Source organism: Fusarium keratoplasticum, chromosome 12 (genome assembly GCF_025433545.1).
Source record: "Fusarium keratoplasticum isolate Fu6.1 chromosome 12, whole genome shotgun sequence".
Lineage (NCBI taxonomy): Eukaryota > Fungi > Ascomycota > Sordariomycetes > Hypocreales > Nectriaceae > Fusarium > Fusarium keratoplasticum.
The window spans coordinates 2,335,400-2,348,876 of NC_070540.1; the positions used below are offsets into that span (position 1 = coordinate 2,335,400).

At 50.0% G+C, this 13,477-nt stretch overlaps 5 protein-coding genes across 5 annotated transcripts; 4 read left to right on the forward strand and 1 right to left on the reverse strand.

Annotated features, from left to right (window-relative positions):
• Window positions 1–13: 13 nt before the first annotated feature.
• On the forward strand, window positions 14–1,425 carry NCS57_01438800 (uncharacterized protein; the record flags this gene model as incomplete). The annotated part of the gene is made up of 8 exons (XM_053063992.1): window positions 14–258; window positions 309–350; window positions 401–467; window positions 518–545; window positions 598–610; window positions 665–754; window positions 807–1,149; window positions 1,198–1,425. The coding sequence occupies 8 exons, from the start codon at window positions 14–16 to the stop codon at window positions 1,423–1,425; spliced, it is 1,056 nt and encodes a 351-aa protein (XP_052907325.1).
• Window positions 1,426–4,116: 2,691 nt separating this feature from the next.
• NCS57_01438900 (Protein kinase domain-containing protein) lies at window positions 4,117–6,075 on the forward strand (the record flags this gene model as incomplete). Its single annotated transcript, XM_053063993.1, has 3 exons — window positions 4,117–4,893; window positions 4,959–5,711; window positions 5,758–6,075. 3 exons carry the CDS (start codon window positions 4,117–4,119, stop codon window positions 6,073–6,075), a joined length of 1,848 nt encoding a protein of 615 aa, XP_052907326.1.
• An 805-nt stretch (window positions 6,076–6,880) lies between these two features.
• On the forward strand, window positions 6,881–8,991 carry NCS57_01439000 (Protein kinase domain-containing protein; the record flags this gene model as incomplete). The annotated part of the gene is made up of 7 exons (XM_053063994.1): window positions 6,881–6,988; window positions 7,038–7,094; window positions 7,266–7,309; window positions 7,362–7,666; window positions 7,719–8,533; window positions 8,583–8,693; window positions 8,746–8,991. 7 exons carry the CDS (start codon window positions 6,881–6,883, stop codon window positions 8,989–8,991), a joined length of 1,686 nt encoding a protein of 561 aa, XP_052907327.1.
• Window positions 8,992–9,539: 548 nt separating this feature from the next.
• NCS57_01439100 (uncharacterized protein) lies at window positions 9,540–9,915 on the reverse strand (the record flags this gene model as incomplete). Its single annotated transcript, XM_053063995.1, has 2 exons — window positions 9,679–9,915; window positions 9,540–9,611 (listed from the first exon to the last, which is right to left on the reverse strand). The coding sequence occupies exons 1-2, from the start codon at window positions 9,829–9,831 to the stop codon at window positions 9,540–9,542; spliced, it is 225 nt and encodes a 74-aa protein (XP_052907328.1). The 5' UTR covers window positions 9,832–9,915.
• A 1,046-nt stretch (window positions 9,916–10,961) lies between these two features.
• On the forward strand, window positions 10,962–13,447 carry NCS57_01439200 (Protein kinase domain-containing protein; the record flags this gene model as incomplete). Its single annotated transcript, XM_053063996.1, has 3 exons — window positions 10,962–11,708; window positions 11,774–12,553; window positions 12,611–13,447. The coding sequence occupies 3 exons, from the start codon at window positions 10,962–10,964 to the stop codon at window positions 13,445–13,447; spliced, it is 2,364 nt and encodes a 787-aa protein (XP_052907329.1).
• Window positions 13,448–13,477: the final 30 nt, after the last annotated feature.

The window sequence follows — 13,477 nt, forward strand, 5'->3', positions numbered from 1 at the left end:
TTGAACGCCAAAAATGCCTGGAAGTAGCCCAAAAGGTCCTGGAAGTAGTCCAAAGGGTCGCTCGTCGCCCGTGTCCGAGCACGCTCCCGAACAGGAACAGGTCATTGAGGCGGATGACGATGTTGGAGACAGCGATGCCGACTCTGCCTTGGGACCGGATGCTGAAAGCTCCACCGCCTCGATTACATCCAGTATTCTACAGTACAGAACCATTCATGGGAGGACGTATCACAGCGAGAGAGGAAATGCCTTTTATTGGTTCGTGCCAAAGGCAGTCACCCTCGAATTCGTTGACTGATAGAGCTCAGGGGATCTAATGACGAAAAACAAAGCGAGGCCATGGATATCATGTAAGATGAGCTACATTCCTCATTGAGTTGACATTACTGACGCAGTGAAGTCACCATATGTGGACCCTAGCTCAAGACGGACGACTTTACCTAGCGCCTCTTGAGAAGGATATCGAGGCAAGTCAAGTCGAAGAAGACCAGCAAATCCTCGCTAACCTTGAACTTAGAAAGCTCTTGATATTGGATGCGGAACTGGTAAGCAATCCCCATGATGCATATGGTATTAGGATGAAGCTAACCCATACAGGTATTTGGGCAATGTGAGTGAATGAGCATGCGTGAGGTGACGAAATGGCGCTGACGATGAAATACAGTGACTTCGCCGACGAGTTCCCTGGCTGCGACGTTATTGGTACCGATATCTCGCCAATTCAACCCTCTTGGATTCCCCCAAACCTGAAATTGTTAGTCTATCCACGGCCGTTGGGGATCTTTCTCTAACACAAGCCCACTCAGCGAAATCGATGATTGTACTCAAGAATGGACCTTCACTCCTGGAACCTTTGACTATGTTCACATCCGATATCTAGTTGGTACCATTCCTGACTGGACTGAACTGTTTAAGCAGGCCCACAAGACTCTCAAGCCTGGCGGCTGGCTCGAGAGCTTTGAAGCCTCACCTACCATTGAGAGTGACGATGGAACAGTTACACCCGAGTCGGCCATGGGGCAGTGGGATAAGATCTTTATCGAGGGATCCAAGTCAAGCGGTCGAAGCTTTACTGTTCTTGCCGATAATCTGCAGAGAAAGGCTATGGAGGAGGCTGGATTCGTTGACATTGAGGAGTGGAACTACAAGGTAAGGACGGCTTGCTAAATATGCCACGCCTTGCTGACATAATTCAAGTGCCCTATAAGCCCATGGCCAAAGGATCCTAAGCTCAAGGAGATGGGTCAGTTTGGACAGCTCTTTGCCACTCAGGATACCGAGGGTCTGTTGACTTTTGTGGCCAACGCTCTGGGTTGGTCTAGGGAGAAGTTTTACGTGTACATCTCGCAGTTCCGCCGCGAGATTCGTGACCGAAGAAATCACCCGTATTTCAGGATCCGGGTTCTTTGGGGTCGCAAACTATAGAGGGGGTGGTTAGGATAGCAGTGATATTGCATCACAAGAGTAGGCGTTGCCACATACACTTAAATGGAGTTCTTGAGATTAGTTTGCCTTTTTCGCATTTTGGAGAGTAGTCCTGGGTAAGGATAACTGAGGCACTGCGCTTTTTGGGGCACACCTCCTTCTCGGACAGTCGCTAAGGCAGCGAGTTGTAGGCAAGGGCGAATATATTGCCGCCACTGACGACGAATAAGGTCCCCAATAGGCCGCTAATCTAGAGGATGGTGGTGATGGCGAGCTATGTAAGGATAACAACGCAATCAAAGCACCGCACACGGTCCAGCATCGGGAAGCCCTGAGGCAGGGGAGCCCCCTTGTCAACGGAGTAGATGATGATTTGGAGTGAATTCTAAATCAGGGGCTGGGTGGATTTGCCAGAGGGGGCGGCGGCAGCAGCAACAGACCTGTCCTCGATGGTTGTTGTTGCGGACCGGGACCCGGCCGGGTCGCCGCGCGCCGCCAACCGAAGCGATATGAGGAGGGTAGGCGGCATAAGGTACGAAGTCTAAAGCCTACCTTCGGCTTCCACGAGCTGCGGGCTCCCTGGTGACTACGGGGCATCGGAGAGAAAATTCTCTTGGTCAGCAAGAACTCCTGTCCGGGGAAAGCTGGCCGCTTTCTTGGCCGTGACTAGAGAATATCTGTATATGCAGATCATGCATTCAACTGGTGGAATTCTTCCTTGTCAAATGAAGAGAGCAGTTTTGATTCGCTAACTAGCTTTCCTTTTTTAAGTTAAGGTTTTCGAAGCTTCAACTAGCGCCCCGGCAATTGGTGGAAGTTGAAGAGGGCAAGGCATATGCGTCGAGGCTGGGTTATAAACTAATCATCATCCACGGACTTTGCTCAACTTCAAACTCTGGTACCTTAATCCTCGCGAATCTGATCCAACTTTTCGGAGCCTTAGTGGGATACATCCCATCTCGTTCCCGAAGGACCAGGGGCTCAACCATGCTGTAGAGGGGGTTGCCAAAGACCATTGTACCAGCGACCAAAAGAGAACATCCTCTCAAGAGCCTTACTTGTAAAGGCACCTAATCCTTTGACAGGGATCGATGAGTGCACCTCCAACGTGTCACTTGACTCATTAAGCGAGCTTGACGCCAAGACACCCAAGACAACAGTGGTCATAACGGCATGAGCCACAATGCAGGTAAGACAGGCGTTTCTCAGCCTTGATTGCCAACGACTTGGCAAAGGGGGTTAGTCCACGGGTCATATCATCTGATTGTCACCTTGATTGCTGAATATTGGGTTGCCTGCATTTGAGAGGCGGGGCATGGTTGACAATTGGCCACTTGCCTGGCGTAACCTGCCAATCTTGAGCCGTAACCGAGCTCTCTCATTGCCACTGGGGCCTTGGCGAGGCAGGCTGGGCAGCCTTGATGTAATTTACAAATGGAATTCAAATGAAATTACAAAGCCCAAGGCAACCCACAGTCTGATTTTCGATTTGCGGCCCCTGCTGACCGGTCAGCCTCTTCGCGATGCGAGAATGACGCAAAAACAAAGGTGCATATGTAACTCTCTTGTAAATATTACAACTTGGTCTCTTGCACGAGATGGGCTTTATGTGTATCTAGTGTACCTAGTTGGTTGCTAAAGATGCCACCGATATTTACTGCATTTCTTGTGTAGCTTAACGAAATGAGTGCCCGTAATACCTGCTTCGACTGCCCGGATGGTACCAATAGAAGCTCCTACACCTGGTCATCAACCTCCTGCTTGTACTTAGACCTGGATTGGAGGATTGAGGCAAATATTGTTGGTGTCTGATGAAGACGTCTGGTTGCACTTTACGGCCTGCAGCCACCTATCTATCGCCGAGGTTGTTGACCAACATTTCAGCAGCGTTCACATTGAAACTTGGCTGCTTCTGCCCCCCAATCGCATCGACAGCTTACGTTTGATCCAAAAAGAGAGGGTATAGTCTGGTGTTGCATTGCTTTGTCCATGCATGGTGAGCTCAAGAGCACTTTGAAGTTCAACACGCAACCCTCAAGTGCCCTTTTCGGGCTCCCCAAGAACTGCTATGCTCATCTCTTGATGTTATTGGGTGCTGGGCCCTGAACCCGGTTCAGCTCAATAACATTCTAGACAAATTCCCTCAACTTTCATGAGGCTCTGGTTTTCTCGGTGTGATAGGGAAATGAGGCCGTGAGATATTATCGAATCACAAGACCTACACTTAACCGTGTGCGAAGCCACTGCATACTCCACGCCAATCGGCGACCAGCTCAACCCTCCCGCAGTCATGACCCCAAACGCCAAAAATTTCTGTTTGAGATACAGAAGAATCTGCCGTTTGGCCATCCTGGAAGTAGGTGGCTCTCCTTGATGGGCGCCAAGTTGAGACCTTTGCTCATTGTGCGACAGTGTTTGATGCAGGATTGCAACCATTAGACTCCAGCAAGGCGTGTGCGTGATGATGCATCAAGTGGCTAGGTTGTTACTTCCTAGCCGGGTCGCTTATCTCAATTGACTCCTTCAGCATCCATCTAAGCAAGAAACGGTGAAGCTGCCATTTTGAATCTTGGTATTAAAGGTTGACCTTTCCCGGACTTACCTCTAAACTCGACACGACTCCTTCTACTCCACATCACCTTGACTCATTGATCATTCTCTCATTTCCCAAGCAAAGATACTACTACCCTCATGCCTCCTGACGGTCCAAGAATTACCCTTAATTCCACCGACTGCCCTCCCACCGACTCCCCTCCCACCCGATCTACTATTCCAAACCCTCAGCCAGATCAACATGCAAACTACACATACCAAGGCAGTGGTCTCATACCTATCGAAGAGGATAATGACGCTCCACTTTCAGACGTGCTCCGCGATTACCAGATTGTTGGCGAAGATGGGCGATACTGGACCGACAAACTGCTGCGCCATATTTTGACCAGAGATCGGGTCCAGTATGAGCTCAAGAGATCAGAATACGCTTTCAGAGACATTGATGATCTTGTCAACAAAGTTCATCCGCTCGAAGGTAGCACTCAAACGGAGTCATACCTCAAGGTCTTTGCGCTTCTCCTGCTTCAGGACAAAGTGAAAGATCTCGAGCTGTTCATCAAGGACACGGTGTGCGATGAAAAACTGCCCATCATCCTTGAGAAGGCCAGGCGTGGATACAGAGTTTATTCCTCAAAAAACCCGTCAAAACTCCTAGAGTGCTTCGGAAACTGGCGGAGTGGCGAACACGAGGGGTTTGAGAGAGACCAGTGGAACGTCATGACAACGTTCTTTGGACTAACCAAGGACAAAACCTGCAAGGAGTTTGAGTTGACGTCTAGGATGTCGCGGCCATGGCGCAAATTCCAGTTCACCGGCACCAGTGACAGGGTATTGCATGCCTCGGGCACATACGGAACGGTCACTCGTGTCGAGTTTCACCCCACCAGCCATTCTTTCCAAGACGCCCTTAGCGAAGTATGTTTGATAAGCAAGGACACCCCTTGAATTCCAGATATGGATACTAACACAGATGCTTGAAGGTCAACATAGATATAAGTGGCTTTGCCATCAAGACGCTCCATGGCACGAAACCTGAAGACGAACCGCAATTTCGTCGAGAACTCGACCAGCTGAAGCGATTCAGCGGCGTTGCGCATAGCCATCTAGTGACCACATTGGGGGCCTTCAAACATGGCGACAAGTGGAATTTCATCTTCCCAGGCGCCCATTGCGATCTCGATGAGTACTTAGAACAGCACGATTCTTCCTGGACTCATGGTGCAGTTGATTGGGCTTTCAAGCAGCTTTTGGGCATCACCGGCGCGCTTGACACAATCCACAACCCCAGTCACCTCAATCTGGTTCCCGACATTGTGAATAGATACGGAAGACATGGAGACATCAAGTGTGACAACATCCTTTGTTTCCCCGTTTCAGCGCAGTCGGATCAATACCACTTGATCATTTCTGATTTCGGCATCTCAGCCTTCAACCGGGACACAAGCCGGTCCAACATTCCGAACGAGAAAGTCCCGGGCGTTCCAGGGTATCGCCCGCCGGAGTGTGATGTGACGGGTGGCAAGATTTCCAGATCTTTCGACATCTGGACTCTTGGTTGCCTATTCCTCGAATTCATCACATGGGTGCTTGGGGGCCGAGACCTTCTTAAAGACTTTCGTCACAAGAGAGTGACCACGTACCTCATTACCGGTGCTAATAACAACATGTTCTACGTACTGAAAAGAACAGAGAACGGCGGATATGTGGCACAGGTCAAACCTGAAGTCACCAAAGTAAGTCTCGCGATGCTGGGAGCGTGTGTGGAACTAACGGCAACAGTGGATTCAGCGATTACGACGCCATGAGAACTGCTCTCAGTTGATTCATGATGTCCTGGACCTGATTCAACATGAGATGCTGGTTGTTTTGGAGGACAAACAAAAGAAAGCACCTATTGGGTCGACAGGCAAGCGATCCTCGTCCGGGGAGCTGAAGAATAAGCTTGATAGAATCCAACGCAAATGCACCGAGGCCTACTGCACAAAGGGACTTCCAAGGGATGACAAGACATCACTCCTTGCCCCAGCTGTAGAGGTAGAACTGAACTCGTTTGCCAAGGTTTCAATCTCCCGACAAGACAAGGCGGTGGGGGAGTAGGAGGACAGGAGGAGCAGGGGAAACAACTGAGGCCGGAGCAATTCCAGCAAATCGACGGCACACCCAATCCTAAGGATGGATAAATGGAGGAGGGCGGATGGCAGGGTTCTACTGTTCCTATTTTCTATATCTCACACTCATTTTCATCTCCCTCAACCATGTCTCGTCTCACTGGATCGCATGCAAAGGCAAGCGAAAACTCATTCACCATAAAGGACTTCAGTAATGCCCCTCCGTGCTGACCACTTGCTGTAACTTTTCCTTTTCGGCCTGGCAATAATTAGCGACTCCTATCTATAGGTGATGCTAGGCGATCATGTGACGAACGTCCGTAAGCTGACGAGGGATGGAACATTGAAAGGTTCCCCGTTTCCACTGATGACAAGTGTTAGCTGCTGCCGGGCGCGAGGCGGATTATGGCCTGATTGTCGTACAAGTACTGTTACGGTACCCCAGCCGAATATATCAGTAAAGAAGGTTTCGAGGGCATTTTGCTCCGTGTAGGTCGCTCTAACAACGATGGTGGGCATTGTGACAGAGGGATGCGAAAAGGGTGTTTGTAAAATGAGTTGGGATTGTTAAAATAAAGGTGAAGGAGGCAACTGATTGCCCCTCGAGGCTGTGCTAGGTCGCCCTGCTCTGCTCGGCGGTGTGACAGGAGGGCTGTGTCTGTTCTGTCGCTAATTGATTGGCCGAGGTATTGGGTGGTTGAGCCGCAAAATTCGCCATAACTCCAGCCGATACCCCCCAACATTTTGTGACGCCCTTCGCCAGCGCACACTTTGCATCACATCCCGTTTCCGCCATGGACTGGTCCCAAGACAGCTCCCTATATGATACCAGAGCGCCGAGAAATGTCTTCAAGTACAGCGAAATGGCCACAACAATAGTGCGGCTGTCTCCCGACTCCGAGGTGGGTTCATTTCCCTCAGCCTGAACCGGCATGAGCCCTGACAGCATAGAAACCTGTGATATGGACCATGGAAAACATGGAAGACTGGAATGAGTGGTTTGAGACGGTAAGTGCTTCACCATTTAGTGTGCGTGCAGCGCATACATTCCGTTTCGGAGAAAGACGATTTGTAGGTGTTTGCTGTCACCGCCCCCGAACTTCTGATCAAGACGGCATCGCTACGATACAACTGCAATATCCCGATACTACCGCTGTTGTGTTCTAATCGCTTCCCTAGGAATATCCGGCCCTCGATGGGTCTGAATCTGGACTCGTTCTGATGTATGGCACCATGCCAAGAAACTTGATCAACTTGCTAATGCCATGATGACAGTTTAGCTAGACGGAATGGGGAGCGTGACTTTCCACCGGTCCGCCAAGTTAGATCGGATGAATGGCTCGAGAGAATAAAGCGTCACGAAACCGACCAGCCACGAGAGCTACCAACCTCCTCCAACAAGAACGGCCAACGCACATTGCGGATATTACCGTTCTCCCAAGATTCATTCCATACCATCGTCAAGAAGTTCTACGTCCATAGCATGATAGCTCGTGCTATCAGCAGAGCCGATATACCGACTTTTTCGGCGGCAGAGGTTGAGATGGGCCCCGAAAATGAACAGACGTACCCTGCTTTCGGTAAGTTCAACCTATTTGTCAACGTAGTCCAAGTATCTCACACGTTTTATAGTGTATAATTGCCGGACTTCGAATGCTTGGGAAGGTGACCTGGCCTTGACGGCTACATATTTCCCCCATTGTAAACTTACATTTGCCATCATGTTTGGTTGCCCAATCTCAACAGAGAAGCAAGTGCTACAGCGTCTTGGCAAAGTGGAAATTGAAGCTGATCATCCACTATTGATGCCCGGTATTCTTGTGGAACTAGAGAGACAAAGGCATGTTTGCCTGGTTGACGATACGGTCAACGAGCTGGAAACACAAATTCTCGAGATAGATACGTTTTCCGAAGATCTGGAACTCATGTCTACTGAGGAACAGGCAAGACGAAAACAAGCAAAAAGGGCCGCATGGCTGGACACGACGTATCTCCGCAACCAGTTGAGCAACTGGATTGTCAACCTGGAAAAGCTTCAGGATCATGCAGATGAGCTGAACCACACCATTTTTAAGTTGCCGAAAGGGCCGCCATCAGCTGTGGCTGCGCTCATGACAAGGTACAGAGGCCCTCAAGAGCCTTCTGAGGTATTCTACGATTGCTGCTCTCGGACACCTAGACTTCTCTCTTACGATGAACCTACAGAAGGGATAGATTTAAATGGGGATGGCGAGAAAGGCAAAGCCTATTCGTTCTATCCATTGGAAAAGGAATTTTGCGAACCCTCACAACCACAGCAGCCACTTGAAGCGGATCAAGTACAAGAAGCGATGGAAAGAGCAGGAAACAGGATTAAAAGCCGTCTGCGGGATATCATCGACGAGTACCACGAAAAGGTACGGGATTGCACAATGAGAGTTGACGGCATGGCAATGGCGACACAATGGGTATAGTTCTTCTTCTACCAAGGACTCCTACAAATTCTGATTATTCTAGGCACAAGGAGAAACCAATCTGGAAATCGCAATAGCTGCCAGCCGCGATTCACGTCACATGCGCTCTATTGCTGTCATTACGATGATATTTTTGCCAGGAACCTTTTTTGCGGTATGTCAACCAATTGAAACTTGGAACAGAAAACTCACGCTTTATGTCTTAGAGTATATTCTCAATGGGACTTTTTGACTGGGGCGCCGCCGGGCATGGCGAAGTTGTGTCAGGGTACTTCTGGATCTATGTGGTCTTGGCTACTTCCTTCACATTCGTTACTCTGAGCACTTGGTGGTATATAGGGGTATATCGTCACTCTAGACGCAAGGAAAACTCCCAGGGAAGCAAGTGGCTCTGTCGTGTGAAGGCCCGGATCTTGAGTCTAAATAGAAAGGCTGTCGACTCGATGGTTTAGCCAGTTAAGAAAGGTTATCTGAGAAAGTGACGAAGACTGATATAACAGATGTTGGGGAAAGATAATAGATGACGAGTATTTGGGTTTCATTCTATAGAGCTTCTGTCGAGATGAATTCTTCATACCCTCGGCTTTATAATTCATCTACCCGTGCAATTCGTCCCAATCCATTGACAACGCACCAAGTTAAACAGCAACTGTACTAATCTTCACAAAGAAAAAAAAAAGGATAAGTATATGGCTTGAAATCAATCCAACGCGGTCTGTTCTATAAATCTCTATGACAGTTGATAGGCCGCTGGCCGTCAAACTAACTACATACTAAGGGGTAGCAATGTCAAGCAAGCCCATAAACAAGAAAACTGGGAAGTGATTGTTAAGGCCTGCCTTAAATACAAGGGTGAAGGTAATGCAGGAAATGACAAAAAACTATAGTCCCTCCAGTGAACAGTAGTCCATGGTGCCTATACCAATCTCGGAGGTTATCGGCGTAGGCGCGGTGTTCGGCTAGCTTTAGTGGATGATATCTGTACTCTTGCACTCTTGCGTTACAAGCCAGTCGAGGTAGATATACGAGGTACCCTTCGTCGCCGCCGCTTACACCGATTGTACAGCGCGTCCTATGCGTAGCAAGTAGTCAGTAATCTCCATCATAGATCACCCATGTAGGGCACCGAAGATGCTTACCAGATCTAGGTCCTGGTCGGTTTCGATGTTGTAGATATTATGACGCATCTCGACCTTGAATCGAGCATCGTCACCGAGAATACTTCTGAGCTCACGGAAAAGCTGGTGAGGTGTGGCGTGGTGGGTGTGGAACTCGGAGTTGATCGGCGTCATAGCAGCACAGTGACAGTTGTGACTGATAGAGCAGCACCAAGTGATTGTAGCGTTTAGGATAGTGGAACGCAAGGGGGGCTGAGTTGGATCTTTAAGTCGAGGGGGGGGGGTTGATTGCTGTATTTATTCCGCGTCATCGGTAGGCCTCGAGCTATCGTGGCGGGAACTGGTTGGTTAACTCCGAGAAGAGAGTCTGCAGATGCAACGTAAGTCCGCCTCGCCATGAATGACAATTACGCTCGCGGGCACCCACTACTCAGCTCTGGACTCCTGACAAGTAACAAGCCCACACATGAACACCGAGCATGCCGCATCAATATTGAGGAGGGGGGGTGAAAAAGGCTAGGCACAAACGGAAATAGACCAATGCAGACAAGTTTGTGACCTGCCAATGCTCGCCTGTGTCGGCCTCGACCGGCGACTTCGCCGAATATGAAAGCAGGAGCCTTGCCGCCTCGTAATCCTAAATTCAGGCGGGGGCTTAGCTATTCCTTGGTGCGCTGAGACTTGCAGAATAAGTGGCTGTGAAGCTGCAGTGCTACGCGCCGAGGCAGTTGCCTCGGGCGTAGGGACACACCACCTCCCTCGGTGCTACCGTCAATCTCTTTCAGCCACCAGCGAGTAACGATTCGCAATTATGGCTTGCATGCGAGACATATTTGACCACTAGGTATCTCTGTTGGGTGTGTAGCTGATGAACCGGTTCAGAGCCTTGTGGCCCTTGCAGTCGGGTTTCCAGGCACCCTGCCGACCGGTGTCCACACACACCGGATCCATAGCCAGGAGGCAGAGCCGACAAGTTGAACCAGGCTTTCAGCCAGGCTCAATCTTCATCGCCAGCTTGCAGCAAGGCCGTTGCCTAGCGCTTGTGTAAGGGGTGTTGAGAAGGTCGTCATAAGACAATATACAACCCCCAGCCCCTCTTACTACTTGTACCATAACGGTCACATAATCTTTACTCTTACACACCATTCTCGTGTCCAACGTTACACTTGAAAATTCACTTCCTCGCGCGGTTAGCACTGTTTAGGGTTGTTCCACAAGGTATTCACCATCCCACATATCTCCCGAATTTGGCTGAGCTGACTCGTGTCTAGGGGTATCCAACCTAGATAATACTGGTCAATCCGATGTCGAAAGATACTCCAGGTAGGCCGAAGCGCAGTGTCCCATTCAACAACATCAACGACATCAACAAGGCCAAACCTGCTACTGGCGGAAACCTTTCACAATCTCCCACACCATCAACAAACCCCATTGAGGCACTGGGGCAAGATCTTCGCGACTTCATGATCCGTAGTAGCGAGAAAGGTCGTGATTATGACTTCTTACCTCGGGATGCGCTGGAAAGACTCCTTAGTGCGGAGAGAACTACCGAGGTGCTTGCAAGGGCTCTCGCTCTCGGCTCTCAATCCCAGACAGAAGCAATCAACATGCACAACTCGGCACACAAGGTGAACACAAGCGACCTTTCCAAAAGAATGGAACTTGTCGCCATCTTGATCCTCATCGGAAAGCTCGAAACAATCCTAGACTTCATAGCAGAAGGTATTGATGACAATAACCTTCCCTTTGAGCTAGAGCGAGGTGCCGCGCAAAGGAGGACATTGCACAAGAGGGACTCGAATGGCCAATTGAAGTCGGTCAATCTATCCTCATCATGGGATAACAAAGACCTTGAGGCCTTCGAGGCCCAGCAATGGAAGATTCATGTTCCTGTCTTCAGCGAGGTCGGGAACAGCGCAGGGACACCTCCGCATTGGGATCTTGGTACAAGAACCGTCCTGCCTTACCGATCTAGCACTTCTATCGGGAGAGGTGGGTTCAGCGCTGTTAGCAGAGTTGAGCTACACCCCGGCCACTATAACGGCGTCAAAGTAGGTTCTTCTCCGACTACCGATCTCTGTACCGACTCAATCTAACCGGGCCCGGCGACTACTAGGACATGGCCAAGTGCTATGCCGTGAAGACCTTGGTCGACCCAACTGAAGACGCGTTTCGGGAGGAGGTTTCCAGCCTTCGGAGGTTCAGCCACAAAGAGCATCCCCACCTTATCAAGCTTCTTTGGACCTTCTCACGAGGCCCAGACTATCATCTCGTGTTTCCTTGTGCGAAGGGAAACTTGATGGACTTTTGGAAGGAAAATGCACAACCCCATGCTAGAAACCACGACCACGGCACAGCCCTGTGGGTTGCGAGGCAGTGCCTCGGAATCGCTGAGGGTCTCTGCATGATCCACCAAGACACCCGCCGCGCATCATCGGGAGGGACAAACAAACGCCATGGCCGGCATGGCGATCTCAAGCCAGAGAACATTCTATGGTTTGACAGCGATGACAACCAGAGAAAGGGCTATAAGCACGGAGTATTGACGATATCGGATTTTGGCCTCGCCGACTTTCATGACACGAATTCCAAATCTGGCATCAATCCTCGTCTGAACAACGTGGGAGTGTCACCAACGTATCGAGCTCCAGAGTACGATGTGCATGAGAAGATTGCGCAGAACTACGACATCTGGTCTCTGGCTTGCGTTCTTCTTGAGTTTCTCATATGGTATCTGAAGGGCTGGGACGAGGTCCAGAAGTTCTCGAAAGCAAGGACAGCGGAACACAATAATCCATTTTTTCCCGAGGACACATTCTTCAACTATTTACAAATAGGTGGTGGAAGAAATGGGCCCCCACAACCGGCCGCGGAGGCAAAGCGGTCCGTTTACAAGGTGAGTAGCAGTCGTCGGCCTTGAGGCTCGCTGTTCATGCACTGACGAATCTCCTAGGCGTTCCGAGACCTTTACGAAGATGAAAGCGCGTCCGACTTTTCAAATGACTTGGTGGAACTTGTCGAGAAGAAGCTACTCCGGCTTAACCCGAAGGACAGAGCGAGTTGTACTGAAATTTACGACGCCTTCAAAAAGATCTACGACGACTGCGAAGCAGACAGTAACTATTGCCTTCAGATGCTCAAGAAGCCTCCCGGACGGAAGGAGACCAGTCTGTCTGTGTTGGGGCCTGTAGCGGTTGACATACCAAAGGAGGGAGAGTCATCTCTTCCCGGGCACAGCATGTCATCCGACTACACTTCACCCGGATTTTCACTGGCCCGGCGTACCTCTGTTCCAGCAATTCAAGGAAAGCCAAATACAGCAGCAGTATATCATTCTCCACCCGGAGTCCATGCGCCAGGTTCCCTCCCCAATTCGCAACCCATCCCGAAGCGTGGTTTTCATGGCGCAGGTGATTACGTGGCCCCTGCAACTTGGACAAAATCTATATCAGACTCACCCGAGGACTTGGGAAGAAAGCTCCAGGCAGGCTCAAGTCAACAGCAAGCGCCAGGCCAAAAGACAAGCGGCTTCCGTACCCCTCGCATGTCCAGTGACTCGGCGGATGGAGATCACAGTGTCAGTGATCTGAGTCTTGGGAGCAGGGACGAAGATGAGAGAAGCCAACTATCAGAGCGTGAGAATCTCATTAATCCAAGTCACGAGCGTGATTGGCTTGAAGAGGATACAAACAGTAAAACGGATGTTTTGCAGCGAAGAGGTGGAAAAGTGGCAAGGGTTTTAAGACAAGTTTATGACGGACTTTGGATGATGATGAATTGCAACATGTAGGGTTAGATGTCTAAATGAGTATAGAGCACC